Source organism: Diplotaxodon limnothrissa, linkage group LG13 (assembly GCF_057381915.1).
Source record: "Diplotaxodon limnothrissa isolate DT_005_m linkage group LG13, D_limnothrissa_male_GT1.1, whole genome shotgun sequence".
Lineage (NCBI taxonomy): Eukaryota > Metazoa > Chordata > Actinopteri > Cichliformes > Cichlidae > Diplotaxodon > Diplotaxodon limnothrissa.
Genome location: NC_140608.1, coordinates 12,258,821 through 12,280,164, shown reverse-complemented (window position 1 = coordinate 12,280,164; position 21,344 = coordinate 12,258,821). Strand labels below are relative to the sequence as shown.

General features: G+C 39.2%; 1 protein-coding gene across 2 annotated transcripts in view; it reads left to right on the top strand.

Annotated features, from left to right (window-relative positions):
- The first annotated feature begins 396 nt into the window (after positions 1-396).
- spock2 (SPARC (osteonectin), cwcv and kazal like domains proteoglycan 2) overlaps positions 397-21,344 on the top strand; it is a 36,653-nt gene continuing 15,705 nt past the window's right edge. The window contains exons 1-3 of one of the 2 annotated variants that reach the window (XM_085369209.1): positions 397-585; positions 17,491-17,499; positions 18,032-18,077. In XM_085369209.1, coding sequence (XP_085225335.1) covers positions 397-585; positions 17,491-17,499; positions 18,032-18,077 — 244 coding nt within the window. The remainder of the gene's footprint in view (positions 586-17,490; positions 17,500-18,031; positions 18,078-21,344) is intronic. The other variant, XM_085369208.1, reaches the window with a different exon arrangement.

The following is a 21,344-nucleotide window of genomic DNA, read 5'->3' as shown; positions in this document are numbered from 1 at the left end:
ATCTCATCAGAAATAAAGGTGATCTAAATATGTTTCCCCTCACAATCCTAAAAGAATTAACTGAGGAGTCAATAATACATTATTATAGCCTTTATTTACCTGCCCCACAAACCAAAGTGTCCCACCTGAAAAAGCCCAGAGCGGAGAGGAGTCACGTGGCATTTGAATTCGTTGCTTGTAAACACCAACAGCACCCAGGAACATGCAAATAAATGTGTGGCGTGTTCACGGAAACACACCCTGAAAATCTCTCTCTCCCTCCCTCTCCCTCTCTCTCTCCTCGAGCAGAAGGCGCATCCTATAGGCTAATCAGGTGGTACTTTCAGTCCAGCCTCGGTATCCTCCTCCTGCTGCCGACAGTCGGTGTGCGCGAGGTGTTTTTGTTTGTCCGCTACCATGGTGGGAAATACGGATATCGTGTGCCTTCTCGTCCCGCTGGTGATGCTGGCGGGGTCAACCCTCCAAACCGAAGTGAAGAGCGTCAAAGAGGCGGAAAAGACGGGGAATTTCATGGAAGACGAGCAGTGGCTGTCCACCATTTCACAGTACAGCCGCAAGATCAAGCACTGGAATCGCTTCAGAGATGTAAGTGTTGATTGGGAGATCCGCTGTAATGCGGTATGAGATGCGCTGATGGGGAAACACGCACTCCACATTTCGGAAGTGTAGCCTAATAGTTATTATCACACACTTTCGAAGCGGGTTAAAGCACAGAAACTTGGTGCTGGCAGTTTTAACACATATAAATGTTTCAAAATGTGAAAAAACATAGAAAATTAAGCACTATAAGATCTATTTTACACAGAAAGGCTTTTATAGTAGAATTAAATGGGAAATACATGTAAGTGACAAAACATGGTATTGTGTATTATATTGAATTCGGGTGATTTTATAAATATTGATTCAGTAAACTTCCACAATAGAGCCCAAGAAAAAAATGCCACATTTGCAAGCACAGTCCATAGTGTATCGACTGCTGTTCTTCCTACTTTTCGCTTATGAGCCCTTTGCTCATTCTAAGCAATTAAGTTTCAGCCCCACTTGCACAGAGGCATAAACCTATTCCATCACACTGACCTGACTACTGGTTGCCCCAGATGTGCTACCAGACGTGTTCCAAGAGATTTCACAAACAAGGGAATTTAGCAATTAGAGCAGAGCCAGTGATTGATTGATGAGCATTTTCACCTACTAAACACACTAAACTGGGCTGCAGGGATTGATTAAAGCTTTCAGAGCACTGTGATATATTGCCGTGTCTGGGGCTGCATAGCCATAGTTTTGCTTTCCTTTGCTTCTCTGTGAAATGATTAGTAATGATCCCAACACGATTTGGGCAATAGTGCAGTTGGATTAGGTTCCATATGACTCCTGTTAATTGGGTTTTAATTGATCCTATGTGGTAACTGCACTGAATGATAGGTATCATTATTGGATCTGAAATGTGAGCGGTTTGCTTCAGCTTGAGCATCTGTTGTGAGAACAATGGCTTATCTGTTCTGGAAGAAAAGATGAGCCTTTCGAAGTAATAACCTTTCCCGAAGAGATTGCGGTGTCATTTCTGATCCTCCTCCTTAAAACACGGGTCATGGTCCCCGGAGAGGACGTGAACGTGTGTGAAAACTGTCAGCATCCCCTCTCGGGGACGGATTAGTTTGACTGTGATTACTTAAAGAGTGTGTCCTCTGGAACTGTAGTTAGGGAAGTAATGAAATTGTGGGCACGGAAAGATTAAGTCAGAATTATGGTGGGATTATAACTCACTGGTCGTGGCTCCATATTTGATGCAGAATGTTTGTTACAGCAGCGATGTCATTATGAATTCGGCACTTCGTGATTAGCTATGCAGAAACATCACTTTTCACAAACATGACAGGAATTTGACGAGTATCCCAAGATATAAACAGTTTGCTTAACGATAGAGCTTCTAATATAAAGATGTCACTTTCTCTGTGCCCCCTTTTCCCTTAATTTAACATCAAAGCTGCTGTGCAACACAAACGGCCCCTACTTTTACACACTGAATCTCTTTCATGATCATTATTCTCAAAGGTGATTGTCTCAGTGTGTTAGTGCATATGCGTGCATGCATACAGGCATACAGATGTGCTCTTGATTTTGGGAAGTCTTAACGCCCGTGTGCATGGCGGTGTCTTTGTTAATGATGATGATGACAGGAGAAAACATCAGAGGAAGTAACCAGTGAACATCCAGAGGGAATCGCCAGTAGAAACTGCTTTGATTTCAGCTTGCTGCTGTAGCAACTGCAGTCTCTGGATGAAGCACGTATCACTGGGAATTTGATGACTCTATCCACTCACAAGTCTTGCTTCAGGGTGTGGGAATAAATGGAAAATTCTTTTATTAGGGTTTCTCAGTAATTAAAACTGTAAACGTCCACAGCTGAAATACAGATTTCGCAACCAAATAGCGCTGGGGGGTTTTCTTAATAGTTGCCCCATGATGGTCTTTCAGTTAAAAAAAGACAAAAACTGGAGCAGTTCAGTCCCTGGGAATATTTTGGTTAGTGTATAAATGACTGCCAATGACACAGTTATAGGTATTGAGATTACGCAAATTCACTTGCACAGTCCTCTGAGAGCCAAATGCTAAATATTAATCCAACACTGGAAAGCAATAATCAAAGCAGCACAACATGAAAGAGGAGCTCTTCCACTCTTGCTTTGGCATGTACGGAAATGCACACAGATGCACACCAAACCTCCCCCCACAAAAACACACTGAATACATAGGGTGCAGAAAATGCACCGTAAATATTTTATATTTATTCTTTTGCAGGTTTTTAAAAGCAGGATCAGGATAAGAGGCTCTTTCACTTCCAATACAAAAAGGGCTCCCACACTTCAATCTATTTGGCATCCGAGGCAGATAGATTTAACAGATACAGTCAACAAATAATAGAATGGGATACCTTCAATCCTTTAATCTGACAGGTGCACTCAACATTTCATTCCACTAATGCACCAAATCCTGGAAAAAACTATAAGACAAACATGGGAACTGGGAAGACAATCATGGTAACTGGGTGCAGATTTGTTACATTACCTCAAACATGAACAACTTTTGTCATTTTTCAAATTTTTATGAAGAATTGGTCACTTTTTAGCTTAAATGACAATCAATTAAGGGTTACATTGACATTTTTTTACATTTTTATATCAGACAAAGACAACTCGAGTAAATATTAAAGGAAATTTTTAAGGGAAAAAAGCTATCCAAACATAATCCTACCAAAGTAATTGCCCCATCTTGTTACACTATTAATTAACTGGGATTAACCACATATTGAAAGCCGAGTTAAAGTTCACTCACCACACCCAGGCTTGATTACTGTCAGACCTGTTGAATTAAGAAATACCCTAAATAGAACTTGTCGGACAAAGTGAAGCAGACTCAAATCAACATGTACATGCTACAATCTAAAGAATCTCCAGAACAGGTGAGAAACAAGTCACTGACATCAGTCAATGTGGAAATGGTTGCATAGACATTTCTAAGGCTTTGGGACTCCACCGAACACGGTCACAGCCATTATACACAAATGGAGAGAACTTGGAACGGCGGTGAACCTTGCCAGGAGTCGCCGTCCAACCTAAATCACTCCAAGAGTACATCAACCACTTATCCAGAAGGTCACAAAAGAACATCTAAAGAAATGCAGGACTCACTTATCTCAGTTAAGGTCAGAGTTCATGATTCAACAATAAGATAGAGACTGGGCAAGGAGAAAACCACTGCTGATGAAAAAGACTGCAAAGACTCATCTCGCATTTTACAAAAAACATCTTGATGATACCCAAGACTTTGGGGGAAATATTCTATGAACTGACATGACGAAAGCTGGAACTTTTTTGGAAGGGTTGAGTCCCGTTACATCTGGCATAAAACTAAAACAGCATCTTATAAAAAGAGCATCATACCAACAGTCAAACATGATAGTGGTAATGTGATGGTCTGGGGCTGCTTTGCTGTTTCAGGATGACTGATGGAACAAAGAAATTTGCTTTCTTACACAAAAATCCTGAAGAAGAATGTCGGACCATCAATCTGTCCCCTGAATCTCAAACACATTCGGGTTATGTAACAGGAAAATGATCTAGAACACACCAGTAAGCCCACCTCTGAATGGCTTAAAAAAACAAAAACAAATGAAGGTTATGGAGTGACCGAGTCAAAGTCTGATCTGATCTTTGGCGTGACCTTGAACAAGCCATTTATATTTGAAAATCCTCCAGTATGGCTGAATTAAAACAACACTGCAAAGACGAGTGGGCCAAAATTCCTCCACAGTGATGTGAAAGACTCATTGGCAGCTATCACAAACACATGATTGCAGTTCTTGTTGCCAAGGATGGCACAATCAGTTACTAGGTTTAGCGCGCAATTACTTTTTTCACACAGAGCCAAGCAGGTTTGAATAGCTTTTCTCTCTTAATGAATGAAATAATCATCTAAAAAAATCATTTTAACTCAGGTTATCTTTTTCAAAGGCTAAAATTTGTTTGATGATCTAAAACATTTAAATCTGATAAATATCCCCCAAGGAAAGATCAGGAAAGGGCCAAATACTTTTTCACAGCACTATGTATAGACAGTGTACTAAATGATGGGAGTCTGCTGTAATTTTGTGCATTGCAGATCCACTTTTATGTTATTAAAGCAGATCAACAGTAGATTCCATTTTGTTCTCAACTTACCTTGTAAAAAATAATAGCGTCCATGAAATCACACGGGCATGAAATTGTTCTGGTCCTTTATTTCTGTTGAAGTAATATGAACATATATATGTGTCTAGAAATTGATGATAACAAAGAGTCAGCAATTCAACTTCATACCGAAGGATGCTCTACATTGTTAGCCTCAGTCAAACATGGCAGTATGTACTTGTCAGAAATAGCTCAGTGTTTAAAACTGGATTTTTCTGTGTACTGTATATATTTTTGTGCTTTCCCCCTTCCTATCCTGCACTGTCTGTGCCCTAAATCCTCATCTTAAAAACATGCACGTCTCCAGTCAGGCATTTCAGGACCACCCAGTAGCAATCTTGCCTGCACCTGTTATCCATTCACTTCATTTTTAATGAACAGAAACTCGTCGGCCTGCACAAAAACATCAGATCCCTCGTCGATGTCAGTGAATTAAATATGCAGAACGGTGGAAGCACTTGGAGTAGACTCTGACAGTTCTTATTGAGATGTGATGTTGTATTCTTTTGCTCCAAAACACTAGCAGGTTTACCTTTACTACCTGTTCTCACCTGTCTGTTTTTAGTCTCTCATGCCATTTATCTGGCTACAGTGCAGCAGAACTGTGGGCGCACTCTCAGTTGCTTCTTTTATTATTTCACCATGGCATACAGAAATGATTGTGGATAAATCGTCTGTAACGCTGGAGCCAAACTCTCCATTAAAGGCTATCCAGACGAACAGTAAATTATCATCGCTAGCCCGACGCTCAGTCTGTTATTCCCACTGCACATGCTGTCTGATGTTAAAATAGACTGCTACTGATGCATTAATGCTATGAATGATGATAGCGGCTTATCAGAAAACCATTAATCTATCTAGTCATGCTTTGTTCTGGCATGAGTCGGTGCTTATCGCTCACCAGATTCTCCTCGAGGCTGTAAGCATCCAAAGCTCTGAGGCAACGCACACGGAGTGCATCTTGATCGCCTCCAACTGTTTTGGGAGAGAGGGTCTGCTTGTTCAGAGTTTAGATAGAGTACTGGTGCACTGTGGGGTGTCTTGGCTGGTTACCAGAGGCCTAGGTGGGCTGTAATTGAGTAGAAGAAGAAAAAAAAAGAAATAGCCTTTCATCGTGCCAGGCTACAGCTGCTTCCTACAGTGGTACAATAGCCACAGCTGAAGGGAACAGGTGTCACAAAGACAAATTTGCTAAAGAGTTAAGAGGGTGATTAATTTCAACTTTCTTGGAAGATTCAGTTGTTTACAAAATGGAATAAGTGCATCACAATTCAGAAGTCTTCATACAGGTGTGACTAATGCCTGCTTAACAACACTTGGGTATTTAAAACAGCCATTTTCCTTCCAGTTGCCAGCAATCCCTGCCTGCCTCGATTTCTAAGTGACCTTCTACTGCATTTCCCACACCTAGTTTGGGAGTCTGTTTGCCAAACTTGCTGCAGGAAACACCTAATATCCCAAAAACTACCAATAAAGAGCTCTTTATGGGATACTGCCAGTGTCCTGAAGGTAAACGACAAAGTTAGTAAAGATCCCATTTACTGTTTTTTGGAGTTGTTTGGTTTTTCTCTGAGGTGATTTAAGTTGTGATTTGGTTAGACTTAAAATATCAAGCACGCATGATTATGCATGGTCAGAGGTGATATGTTGTTAGGGGCAGCGTAGGGTGTTCCAAGCCAAATTGTTCCTGGGGGTGAGAAGACAGACAAGAGTGATGATATCATAGAAAATAGAGGTACATGGCTACTCTGCCAGGAAATAGTTACTTGGGGCCAACCCTGCAGCCATGCCTGGCCACAAGGAGGTCTGGGCATCTCTTTTTATACTGTTGCCCCCTTGACCCACACCTGGATAGAGCAAGATGGATTATCAACTGAAAAACACTCTAAATTAATTCTAATTGCATATCAGTATGACATGTTTATATCAATTCTGGTGCAAAACAACGTTCTATATATAAATTTGTTTCATGAATCTCATTTGAAAAACAACAGTGCAGCAATCTAAGACCCAGTGAGCCTTTTGAGGTTCTTTACAGCAGGTTCAGTAAATCTAACTTTGCCCCCTTTAAAGCTAACAATAACTTTAAGTGCCAGTAGCAGTAAATGCAGTTGGTCTTGAGCCAGGCTGATTCACAGCCAGTGTGAGATCAGGCCCTGTGGGTACAGGAGTGGATACCAAGGATTTTGATTAGCGCTGTGGAGAAATTGTTAAAAATGGTTAGAAATAACTGTACGTATCCAGATGTTTTAGCACCTGGGAAATCCTGAGAGGAAAAACTGTTTGTTGTAATCAAACTGAGAAAAACATAAACACACACGCAAATATGTCATGTGCAGATATAAATCCAGTGTATGGAGCTATGATTCTTGTTTTGAAAGGAGGTTGGCGAGTCTGGTCCTTCAGATTTAAGTTTTAATTGATAAAGCAGCATTCATAACACTGCTGTCTTTAAAACTAAAAACACATGAGCAAAAGAGCTTTGATGAGTCAAATATACACTCATAAGATTAGTTAATTTCCCACCTTATGACAACTGTATGGGCTGGGTATGTTTTTTTTATATAAGCTGTTTAATTGTATTTAAGCACTAATTTTTTGAATACTGAGAAAGTACTGTGGTTATTTAAGTCACTGAACAGGACCTTTTTTTATATGGATACAAATAATGTGGCTTGCTGTGAGGTTAATTGTATTAAGAGACTGATCGAAAAGTCTGAGGCCAGGTTTTGTTTTTTTACTGAGGGAAAGACAATATAATTTTGGCTAGGAATAATGAGCAGGTATTTGTATCAATATGACAAACCAAGCTGACTAGCTTTAACTGAAAAATTAGCTTTCCACCCTCTTGAGCCCAGTATAGTAATGGAGTTCTGTCAGGACAAGCAAGGCAAGCTGTGCTTGCCCAGTGCAATCTAAAGACTGACAATAATTCAAACATAACAAAGTGAAACAATCCCTCTGCTTTTATCTGAAACTGTGTTTTATCATAAAGCTTACCTCTTTGCATTTATCCTTTACATTACCGTGATCATGTTGCCACAACCGTCTATTGTCACAAGAAGCAGGTTTGACATTGATTCCAATGAAATCGTAGGGTGTCTTTCATGGGCATTTCAGTTTCTCCTTAACAGAGGCATGAGCTTGCCAAGTTGAGAGGCCAATAGCTTCTTTCTTGTTGTTTGTGCATGGTCTGTGAAGTCAGAATAAAGCTGCCACTGTCTATGCTTTCACTGCACTGAGATCAGTTACTATATGTACGTTTGTGGAAACAGAGGTAACATTAGTAAGTAAACTACCTTCTGTGGTTATATTGCCAACTATCTTGGCCAACATATGTGATGTAGAGGAGACGGAGTGTAATAATTCTTTTAGCGCATTAGCAAAGAAAGCTTCAATGATGGAGAAAAGAAATCTAATCTAATTTAATAAAACATGCAAGTTAAAGTCAACCATCACTTTTAAATTAGCAACTCTTAGAAGTAACTTGGTAGAATGAGCGTACAAACTAACCAGCTGTTTCGCCAACACACCGCCTTCATTTTTCTGAATATTCTTAATCCCCCTGAAGATATAAACACTTAACCATGTCCCACAGCCCCGAAGCCTTGTATTTCAGCTGTCCTTTTATTTATTATGAATATATTTATTACACTTTTCAAAGTCAAGGCCTGTTTTTCTGACCTGTTTTTCAGAGATATGTAATCCTTGCATGGTAGCTAATAAAGAAATGTGATTTTATAGAATAGGGTGCATTACTAGAAATTAAACAGAAAAGTTTTTAAAAGTAGTTCAATAAAAAAGATTAGTCATCTTCAGCATTAATATTGGCAAATATAACATAATTTGGGAAGGTACTTTTATTTGTTATCATTGTTTTGATCATTTATGTGCAGTTTGACAAGAATAGAGTTTAGATGTGATTTTTATAGTGTTTATTGTTGTTATTATTATAATTATTATTATTATTGGAAAAAGGAATGGTTTAAAAAAATCTCCACCACTTTTCAACTAATAGTAAATATTTAGTAATATATTAAATATTTATTTAACTAGAAAAGTAATAACATTTTACAGTTTTTGTGCAGAAAGGTGAAGACATCCAGGAAGAGTGCAGCAAATTGCAGGAGACTGTCAGCATAGATTAAACAATAAAAGTCAAGCAGGGCAAACTGGTATGTTTTAATTAGGCCCAGTTTTTTCTTGATAAACAATGAACAAAGCAGTATGGTCATTTCTGGCTCCAAAAAACAATGACAGTGGTTGTGTTGCCAGACATGATGCCTTCAAACTGTAGTCGACAAACTACTGGCTGATGGTGGGCTACGTCCACCTTTAATATAGAGACTATGAGTACTTGACATTTCATAATTTATTCTTTTTGTTCAGATTAAGTTTCCAAGCAGTATTCTTCTTACGTAAGATGACATCAGCTTAACTGAGCAGTGAGTCACCAAGTGGACATTATTTATGTGAGAAATTAAGGACCTATCGCGTCACAACCAAATAAAAATGAACTTGATTTTGACTGATTGGGTCTGTGTTAATTCTGTGCTTTAGGTAGGTCATAACCCTACGTCGCAACATGATGTGTACCTCCCGAGAAATGCAGCAACATATCGCTGTTGAAACAGTCCACATGGGCGTAACTGTTGACAGCGGTTAGATCACAGAGTCCACGTAGATTCACCCCAAAATTCAGGTTAGTCTCTGGTGGAAATTAAGAATTTTGGGGGGGCTTCTGAATATCTTGATCTGTCTGCCTGTCAGTATTTGAAACACCAAAAAGAAGAGCTTGTTTGTCACAAGACCCATTTGTTTCAAGATAACATTTCAGCAAAGGGAACTTCAAGCAGACTTCAAGCTGAACCAAGGAAGCTTTGGTGCTAAAATTCTTATCTCTTACCTACTGATTATGAATATTTATATACTGACATTTCTTAACAGTATCCCAAACAAGGAAAAAGGAATATATGTATGAATTAAAAAAAAAAAAAAAGTATTTTAGTCAAAATAGGAATTTGTGAATTTTAGCAGGGTCTAAGACTGAAATTAATAGACCCCCATATCTGCTTTTCACATGAGATGAGCCAGGTTTCAGTCCTGTTGTGTTAACGTGGGTGTGACTCTTGTCCGATTACACTGTTTTAGACTCCCCTGTCTCAGAACATCGGCCAATTCTTATCCCTTTTGAAACCCTTACCTAGGCAGCTTCATTGATTTTCCATTGTCGTATGAGCCTGTTTTTCAGTTGAGATGTGTTTTCTGCAAAGTGTGAAGCTTCTTGCTGTGCGCACCAGATTCTCCTGTGAATTGCACACTGTTTTCTTATTCCCCACAGGGCCCTGAAAGGCACAAGGGCTGATTTTATTTATAGATAGTGAGGACAGGGCTGGCATGAGTGCACAGAGGTTTCGTGGATTAAGTGTGATTTTCATTTTGTTTGTTTTTTCATAACCGGATCTGTGCATGTCTGCATGCCTGTTGTGTCTATGCTTCATGTATTGCCAAACAACATGGATGATTAAAACTGCATGAAAATGTCTTTTTTAATTCAGTGTAGCCCGTCCTTTTAGTTTTGTTGGGGTTTTTTGTACATTTTAATGTGTATTCACTCAAATGGAAAAAACAATTTACCGTTTGTCTAATTAGATGCAGTTTTCAGTCAGGCTTTATATTTGACCTTTTATCCATTCTTTGCTCTCACAGTATTTCTGACGTCATTTGTCCGTGAAGCGTGAAGAGTGACATTAGAGCCTTTCTTGAATGAGAATTATGTATAATGCACAATGACCATATTAGCGAAGTACCTCACTGTTTAGTGCAGATGTGAGTGAATGCTTTTTATCCACCACTTGCAGAGTGAAGGTGATTACTCATTCTGGAAAAAGTAAGGAAGGGGGTCATGTCTGTTTATTCGAGGTAGAATCTGTCCACATCTGCCTATATTTTTTGTGCTTTTCTTCGATATTAGTTGTATATAGACACAAATCTGTGCACCTTTGCGCTACTCAAATGCTCGCACAAGAAAACCCTCAATGTTCTCAAGACGGAAACGTCTTGACTCAAACCTCTCCAATCATTCTTTGTCTAGTGTTTTCTATTTGTGTCTTTTGGTTTGATGCCTCCCTCTTGTAAAATACATTTTTAAAATAGCACTAGTTCTATTGGTGCTTCTCTAAACATCCAGAGACTTGCTCTACAAATGCAGGTTTCAATTTTGCATCTTCAAAACCTTAAAAGCTTAAAAAAACCCCACAGAAAATAATTAGAAAATAAATAAATTAAAATAATAAACCATTTTGATTCACCGCTCTAATCTTTTGTCCTCAACGTGTCCAGTTTCCTTAAATCTTTTAAGGACACGCTGCACACCATGCTGAGATATGCCAGGTTTTCAGCTAACAGGTCAGTGTTAAGCAGCTTAACAAACAAAAAACAACATTCATCTGAAAATGAGCAAATGCAAGGTCTCAACTGAAAATGAATAAAAAAGCAGCCAATGTCCAAAGATAAACTATGAAAGGCCTTCAAAAAGGCTGGAGAACTATTGCTCCAGACCACTTTTAAAAAAATACAAGAAAGTTTGGCTCATCAGAAGCAAAATGAGAGGTGGATCAATACATTTGCACAGTGCTGTAGATTATTACTTTGCCCTCTTGCCCTCACCCACATTTTGACCATTGATTGAATTCTCAAAAAGTACTAAACTCTGTTTCTTCTTTTACTTACCCGGTCTTTGGAGCACTCTTACATAAGCCTCTCTCTGTCCTGTAAGCGCACAAGCCTCTCAGTATTTGATGCCATGCCTCTGCTCTGCCTCTGCTTGGTGCATGCAGAGATAGGAATCTGCAGGCTTGCTTCTCATGCCCTGTAACCAAACACGCATAAGATCAGGAGAAAGGATATAGAATATGAATAATGTTGAGGGGGTTTTGTTTCATCTCTGGTATGTGATCCGTAAACTAAAGCCGAGAAGCATGTGAACAACAAGCAAGTTTTTATGAGGTAGGAGGGAGTGGTACAGTTCTGTATGTAGCATAATATATTAAATTTATATTGCCTTGAGGTTTTCTTCAGCAACCTCAAGGCAATATAATTGCATTTAGCAGATCTGGAGGGGGTTGTACAGCTGTTACCCGACCAAGTTTATATCAGTGTGCTTCCACAATAATTTCATTGATAATAAATAAAACATCAGTGCATAAGTCTTATAAAGATTGCACTAGACGCTGCAAGCCTCATTTTCCAGCATTTTAAGGTGAAACTGGGTTGATTTTTTTTGCTTGTCACTTAGCTAATTACTATTTCCACCAGACAGAAATTCTTATTGTACATTATGAGCTTCTTTGTGCCCTCATCCTTCAGTCCCTCTGACTTTGGGCATGAAGCCCATCTGTCTATGAACTCTGAAGGAAGATTATGTTACATTAGTATGACCTTGGTGTAAAGTAAGCTTAAGAGTGAAGATCCTGCAGGTCCAGGTAGCAGTCTGTTCACATCCTCACTAGCCTTGAAGAAAAAGCATCAGCATCGATTTTTTTTTTTTTCAGCAAGTGCAAAAAATTATTATACTAGTTAGTGCTTACATCTGGCTCTGCATTTAGATTATGTAATTATTTTATATTTTATATCCGTAATTTATATTTTATATTGTGATTTTTATCTGTATCTTGGTTTACTGGAAAGCACTTTGGTGTACTTCGGTCTTTAAATGTGCTATATAAATAAATTTGATTTGATTTGATTTGATTTGATACTTAGGCATTACAGATGTATATATATTCATGCACTGGTGGGTCTCTATTGGTCTACCATCGCAAGTGAAGCTGATTTGTTCATCCTGCACTTGGAGCTACCTGCAAAACAACAGTTACTCTTACTGAAACGAAGTAGGGAGGGACTTTGATTCTTGAGTTTAATACATGTGTTGTCAAGGCTAGGGGAATGATAAATGGCTTGTGTCTTTATGGGCAGAATACAATCTGTTTTATTAACACAATAAGCAACAATTACAGCCTATTACATTTGGTTTCACTGAGGTATTATCCTCGTGATAATCAATATACTGCACTCAAACCACGTATTAGTACCAAACCGAGCTATCACAGCAATGTAGTTACATTTCTGGGATGGACCACATCAGGCTACAGCACGCCGTAGATTGAACACGATGCTGTAAATGAAGCATCACCAGTGCAAGGCCAAATATTAAATCAGTCTTATTTTAAAATTGCATGGACAAAGATTATATTTTGTATTTTAAAGTTGACAATTTGTATTTTTTTTCATGAGCTACATTCAGAAGTTTTTTTTTTCCTTAATTAGACATTGTAGAATTAGACATGTACTTACTTGCTACGATTAAACCAGAAACAGTCATCTGCTGTTTTTCAGGAAACAGGGACACAGAAATGAATATTTTGCATCAGCATAAATTATATGTTTGCGAGTGGCTCACATTTACACGTTTGTGTTTAGTATGCAACAGCTCTGAGGCACTTCACCTCCCTCACAAAAGGGTTTTGGCTGCTGTCATGCTTAAATAATTTTGTTATTGTGTGAATTGTGTGGCCCCTGGTCTCTTTTGATGTTGTGGATATGCCAGAGCTCTGTGAGGTTTAGCACGAATGTGATGAATCCACTGAAGGCCGATATTAACAGAAATTGCAGCAAAGGGTCAATAAAGTTCCATCCAGGCTTGTACGCATCTCCTCCAGAGAGTGTTATTACTGTATCCTTTGTTACTGATGAGCCCGTGATGCACTCTGCAGTTACCATGAACATACCCCTCAGGATAACCGTGGCGAGCAGAGTGCATCTGACAGCTGACATTTACCCCAAAACACTTGTCAGTCACACGTGTGGGGGACATACACCCCCACATTCATTTCAAACGCTTTCTTGTTTGTTCTTTTCAATCCAGCAAACAAGCACGACCTCAGTCTGTCAAGAGATCTTTGTGACTCTGTGCAGTTCCTCCCGAGTTGAACCCAATCTTTCGGTGGACAGGCTCACAGGGTTGTGATCCTCCCCCGACAGATATGAGGGATTGTGATCTGTCAATCAGTATTGTAGCCCGGCAGCAGGACGAACACTCTGCCGTGTTTGATGTGGAGGGTAAGCTTTCCCGCTCTGTTTAACAAGAGGAGATCTTTCTGATGTTATCAGTTAGATCACAGAGCTCCTGGATGCACCTGAGTGTTTTCATCTCTCGCTGCCTGCTACCTCTAATCACTTCTGTGTAAAAGCCAGCAGTGTTTTCATCAGAGTACTGGTCTGTGAATCATATTCGAGGTGATGTAATTTCTCCGCTGCGTGCCAAACTTGTCGTCTTGTTCCACGTTTCATGCTCACTTTCAGTTTGCACTCAGGAGAATTTATTTTCCCCGAATACATTTTCTGCTGTCTCTCTTCTATGAAATCATTGATTTCCAGTCCTGTCAGCGCAGCAGGACAGTTTCCTCATCAGTCCTGGCAGAATCACAAATACAGAAAGGCTGCTAAATAATGCAGGAGCTGTAGCATCAATAAGAGAGGCATGGGAGGCATCGGATTAATGCCCAGGTTGTAAACTCTTTGATGTCTACACTCTAAATGTGTGACTCCATCAGACCAGACAAGGTTAAACTGCATAACCAGCAATCGTCCATAAAGCTCATCTGTAGTGTTGAGTTAAGATTTAGACACGAGCCAGGTTACCAAAGGAGGGGGAATAAGCTTGGCACTGCAGCGAGCAGAGGATGAGCAGAGCATCTGAGCTGCACTGGGGTAGATTTTAAATCACAAGTGGAGCCTTTGCTAGTGATGAAAATACTTACCTCTCTGTGTTGCAGTGGTGAGGGTCAAAAAAGACGATCTTGGCTTTCACGACGGCTGCTTTTCTCGCATGTTGTGTTGGGATATATCACCTTCAGGGGAGCGGTTTGGCACGTTCTCCCAGTACAGTAAATGTTTACAGTTATGAGTCAGTCATCGCTAAGGAGGGATGGTGGCTGATTGTAAATATCCTAAAATGACTCATATTTATTATTTCAGACATGGCAATATGCGCCAAACACTTGTTTTGCTAACATTAAACTCTTTAACCCTTTAAACCCTAACCCGTCACCGGTGACGGTTAGCATTTTTAGCAAGAGTGGGCAACTCCAGGCCTCGAGGGCCGGTGTCCTGCAGGTTTTGGATCTCACCCTGGGTCAACACACCTGAATCAAATAATTAGTTCATTACCAGGCCTCTGGAGAACTTCAAGACATGTTGAGGAGGTCATATAGCAATTTAAATCAGCTGTGTTAGATCAAGGACACATCTAAAACCTGCTGGAAACCGGCCCTTGAGCCCTGGAGTTTCCTTCCCCTGGTTTAAAGGGTAAATTAGGTCAGGGTTTAAAGGGTTAACCGTGTGCCTGAACTAATCTATAATAACAACAACTTATCATACTGTGTGTGTACACAAAAGTAGAAGCTTTGCAGAATTTTACTGTTATTTTGGCAGTCCTATTGTAATCTGTATAATCTTTTTGCCATAAAATATTATTCCGTTGTCACACAGGACTAAAGATCCACTGGCGAATGAGCGGCATCCCCTGATCACTGGGGAAAAATATGTATTCCTTGGCTGATTGGCAAGTGGTGGCTGGAGGTTGCTGGCTGTCTCCAGATGAACACAAACAGTGTCCTCCACATACCAACTTCCTCGTGATAACCTGCCAAGTTAAATCCTCTAGGTATCTTGGTATTCATCTAAATTACCCTTTGAGTTGGAATGACCACACTGGTAATTTGAGTTTTCCTTTGCAGCAAAGGCTGTATTTTTTTTATTTTTTACGCAGGCTGAAAGTCTCGGAGTACACACGACAACTCATGAAGTATGAGACGTTGTGGTTATGGCAGCTTATGTGTACGGGCAAAATCTAAGCCGTTGCATCTGGTTCAGTCCATTTCTGAGCAGTCTGTACTCAGACAGACACAGAGGTTTCTGTCAGACATGTTGGATATCCTCCATCCTAAGTAGGAGCTCCTGCAGGCAGATGATGAAGAGCCCCAAAATACAAGCTGAAGTGTTTTAAAAATTAATTTTTCCCCATGTCAATCAAGATGTTAAATAACAATTTTTAAAGGTACAGTTAGTAATTTCTTCAGGTTATTTAGAAAATTGATGCATTCTCATAAACTTAGTATTAATCCATTAAAAATGCATAGGAGCAGGTAGATGCTGCCATGGTGGCCCGCCTAATAGTTCCCCCTTATCACATCTATATGGCTAGAGACTGGCCTCATATGTAGCACACCTTATAAGTTACTTTTAATTTAAGCATCACAAATAGCTCCTTCAAACTATATATGACCATTTAACACCTGCACATCTATATTTTCATCATCTCTTTGTCATTATGTCTCTCTCCTCCCTTATTTCCACCTCTTCCTCATTACCTGAAGCGTCATCTCCTGAACTGAAGTAAGGGCTCTAACATGACTATTCACCTCCAATATTGTCACAGTTACTTATTGTTAACAGGTTAAACATGCAATCTTCCCGTCTCCAGACAACTGGCTTAAAAACAGCAACAGTAGCTGGATATAAGCTAATGTTAGTCTAGCTAATGTTAGGCTTAAGCATCCAAAAAAATCAAACATTCCCTTTGATAAACATTTGTTTTGTTTTGTTTGACATTCGTACATTGTATTAGAGTTTATTCACTCAGCAGCAGAGTCTAACAATATTAGATCCACTTAGAAGAAAGTTTCACTAACACTGGCTAACAGAGGCTAACAGCAGCTAACAGCGTTAAAAACAGCAGACCAGCAGAAAAGCTCAGTTTCACTGCTGCTGCTAGGTGAGGAGTTGGCAAGTGTTTGCAAACCAGTCAGCATCTTCCGTGCAAACTATGAGGGGCTAAAGCAATGACAGGGGGTTTTCAGTGCAGCTGTCACCCAGAGACACCCAGGGACCACTTCATATTCTTGCATCTTTATCTGTCATTCAATTTCTTTGAGCTATTAGCTTTGCACTACACCACAAAGGGAATGCTGCTGTATGTAGCTAAACCGTGACACGTCAGTCAGTCATGCAATTATTGTAAATCACAAATAAACATGTATATTCTGATGAGTCATGCCAGAAAAGAAATGCAGTTTAATACCATAAAAATGTAGAGGCATTCTGTTTCAGCGATTCAGTGTATAAAATTTACTGTATTTTTAATGCAGTTTGCCACTGTGTATTTATATCAGGACATAAATTGCATCAGGAAAGTACTGACAGGTGTCCCAAACCTGAAGATGAAACAGGTAGAAAACTGAAATGTCATATGTGCCACCAACTACAGGTTGAGACATCTGTCACCTTGTATTCTTACGATACTCATTACCCTTCTTTTCCACCTTTTTCACCTTGTTTAGGTTTGTGGTGAAGCAGTGTTGGGAAAATTTAATATTGTGTGTTTTTATGCACCAGCCATCATTCAGTTACATTTAGTGATAAGGTGAAACCACTTTCCTAATGTTGGTGGGTCTCTCTCCGTCAAATCTAATCTGATCTGATCTTCTAAATTTGTGGTAAATAAACCAAATTAAGCAACAAAAGACTTTGTTACATATATTATTATAAAATCAGGCTCTAAGAGATTTAAAAATGAACTTACAAAGTCTTTTTTGTGTCCTCATGATGTCTTGAATACAGCTTAATACGCTCTGTCCAAAATTGCACTTTTCTTCTTGACTAATATCGACTCTTTTCTCTCCTTTTGCTGTCATTTCACCAGGAGGTAGAGGTCAGTTCTCTTCACTTTTTGTACAGCTCTCTTATAGCCGCCTTTTGTCCAGTGTCTTTTGCATTCATGAGTAATTTCCTTGTCTCTTTGTGTGTCTTTATCTTTGCCTCACCATCCATCTTTTCTCCCTTTTTTGCAAAATCTCTTTCAATTTGCCCATTTTAATTAGAGCGATTAATGTTCTAATTAAACAGGGGTAAAAAGGCAGAGCATTTAAAAGGCAGCTCACCCCTGATACCATATGTCTCGAATATAGGCAGAGTGTGCAGATTTGTTGAGCTCATTTCCATAAAGAATGTACAGCCACAGTCTCTGGTGTGACTCACTTAGCTAATTATCATGCCAGTGTACACATTATAATCAGTGTCCAGTGATAATGTAAACTACATCACTTCTCCACTGTGATGTGGAGTGTAGCAGTGTTCATGCTGTATTTTATAATATCAGCAACACTGTGCACTCACTGTGAATTACCTGACTCTGTTGTCTTGGCAGCAGATGGTAAAGTAGTGTTTTCTTCCTCTTTCTGCAGGATGACTACGTGCGTACCTGGGATGAAAATCAAGGTTCTAATGACAGTAAGTTTCACAACATCTTGTTCCTTCCTGTGTGTGCTGCTGAGAGATGCTGAACATAAAAGCGTCTTGTTGAATTTTGATAGCTTACAAATGGCTCATAGAAGTTTTAGGACCAAGTTTTGCTTTCATAGATGCCTTAATTCTTGGCAGCATAGATTCACCAAGGTGCTGGAAACCCTCCTCAGAGACCAAGGTTGCCCCATGCTTTAATGTTGTTTATACTAAATTCAGGGCCTATCATCAAAATGTTGCAGCACATGTCAAGACTCATCAGACCAGGCAATGTTTTTGTCCAATTTTGATTAGGCTGCGCGAATCTTAGCCTCAGTTTCCTGTTCGTAGCTGACAGGAGGTGCACCCAGTGTTGTCTTCTGCTGCTTGTAGCCCACCACCTTCAAGGTTTGATGTGTGTTCTACATATACTGGTTGTAATTAGTGGTTATTTAAGTTAGTGTTGCTTTTCTGACAGCTTTTAGCAGTCTAGCCATTCTCCTCTGACCTCTGGGATCAACAAGGCATTTTCACCCAGAGAACCCAGAGAGTTTTCTGTGTGGGGAAATCCCAATGAGCAATTTCTGAAATACTCAGACCAGCCTATCTTGTGCCATGCTACGTTCAAAGTCACCAAAATTGTCTTTCTTTGCTATTCCAATGCTAAGTCTGAACTTTATATGCCTAAATGTCATCTGGTTTATTAGTTATATTAAAGAGCAGTTGAAGAGGTTTACCTAACAAGGTGGCCTGTGAGTGTGCTTGCTTAATTAGAGAAAACAATAAATAACTTATACTCAGTGATCACTTTCTGTGTGATAATAATATATAAAATGGACCAACATGTATGACTATGCTGTTTTTAAGATTATGAGGAACATAAATATTATAAAAATGCTTATTTGGAGGGAAAGCCCTTTTGATGGTCTTATTGAGAGTTTCCTATAAATGTATTTAGGCTCAAATAAGGTTCTTAAGGCTTTTACAGTTCAAGTAAAAGATGAACTACTTTCATTAAAGCTAAATGTAAAACCACAGATTTGTAACTTGCTACACAATATTACTAAATATATACCGAGTGCTTCCTTGTTGCGTTTGTATCAGTCGTACGGTCTCATGTTTATCTTTAGCAATTAGTCATTTTTTGGCTTTCCATTGTGGAACTCCATTATGTCTGTGTTTCTCTGAAACATGATTCCATGCTCAGGCCTTTTCTGCAGTAAAGCTGCTTTCAGCTCAGTTTACAAAAGCCTCAGCAAGTATTGTGAAGCTCTGAAATACCTAGTTAGACGTAATAGTTCTATAGAAAGAGAAGCTAAAAGTTTCAATTTGATTACTGGCTTATCCGATCATAATTTAACCATGACTGCAAGAAATGCTGCAGTTACTCATACAAATGTTTTTACAAATGCATCACCATATATCTTAAGGCAAACTGAATGAACTGAAGGAATGGCAGAACAATATATACACTAATGCACACACCGAGGGCTAATCAGGGGAATCAGACACAGCTGGGGAAACAAGGCACAGAACAAATAAAAACCAAAAACTGGAACAAGGAGACACGGAGACAAGAACTTTAGTGAATGGATAAAAGTGAAGAACCGTGGAAAGGGAACAGTGAGAAAACAAACTGTGCTAACAGAGGATATACCCGGAACATAAGAGCAACCGAACACTAATGAAAAAGTGTGAAACCAGAATGGCCCGAAAACAACATGAAGAACCAGAAGCTCTGAAGAAAGAATGGAAATCAAAACCAAGACAATAACTCCCAACTCCTAAATTTCAAATACTAGTAAAACCCTAGGTAGAAAGCCCTGGTTCATGGCATCTTTGAACAACTTAATATCAGCATTTCGGGTTTGCATCACGTATGCTTTGGCTCTGTAACAGGGAAATTCAATTAAAATTGTCTTCAAATGAAGTGCTTACTTTAAAAACAAACTATGGAAAGGTGTAGTTTGAGTTTCCCAGTATTTTAATTTTCTTTAACGACATTTTACATGTAAACCATCTCAGCTTCAAACCGTCTTTTCACACTGTCTATTTCGCTGACTTACTTCTTTAGACTTATGCATCTTGAGCATAGTAGGTGTTCCTCAATGATCAGTGCTAGGCCCCCTTACTAATATGTCTGTATATGTATAATCTTTAGGGTTTAGTTGAGAAACGTTTTGGCCGTCGAAGCCTAAATTTGCGTACTGACATTCTAAAAAAGTGCAGAGAGGCAGGGTAGATATTGAAAGATCAAAAATTGTAGTTGTCACAATCTGCTGAGTGGCAGGCAGGATGTGGACCCAAATGCAGGACTCATCACACACTCAAAGAGGCAGCTTTAATTGTGCTGTAGCAAAAAATACACTAGAAACAAAAATCAAAAACCAGAGAACTAAAAACTAAGGACAAGGAACTAAGACACTGGGAAACTAGAAACTTTAAACTAGAAGCGAGGATGACGAGGAACATGGAGGAAACACACACACACAGAACAGAACAGAACAGAAACACAAATCCTGGATCGCAGACCTAGTACCGTGACAGTAATAAGCACAGAGCTAATCTGCGCTTGTAAATCAAAACTCAACATTTTTTGTAATAAAATAGTCTGCTGGACAAGTAGTCAGCCAACTGGCCTCCTTATGAAAACTCTGCCTTCCGTTATAGTGTCATGGAGTAGATTTAATAATGTGTGCTGAGCTAAAGAAGTTAACTAATGCTATCAAAAGGACAGTAAAGTTGCTTTTAATTAAGGGTGAGAAGATTGATGTGGTTTCTAAATTGACATATCTCTGGCTCAAATGCAAATTTTAAGAAACATGTCAAATTAAAATAGCCACTAAATGTAACTTGGCTCTTTCTCAACAAAATAAAAGCCAAAGCAAACCACTAGAATCTTTGCTCAAGAAAAATGGAAAGAAGCCAATTTAACATCATCACTATAAAATCTGCCCACTCTTGGCTCTTTATTGACCTGTGTTATATTTGTTTGGACTGGTATTCAAATATTCTTGCTTATAATTTGTCTGATACATTTAAGATGCCGACAAAGTGCGTATGTGTGAGTGTGTTTTGTCTGGTTAGTTTCGTCTCACTTGCTGTTGTTGTATCGCTCTGTGGACATTTTAATTGTTGGCCTGCCTGGTCACAGTGGAAGAAAACAAGCCTTAGGCTAACTATTCTGCAATGAATCAAATAGTAACACTGGTAAATAATGTTGTAACAAATAAAATGAAGAAAAAGAAATCGACTAGACAGGATTGCATTTTTTTT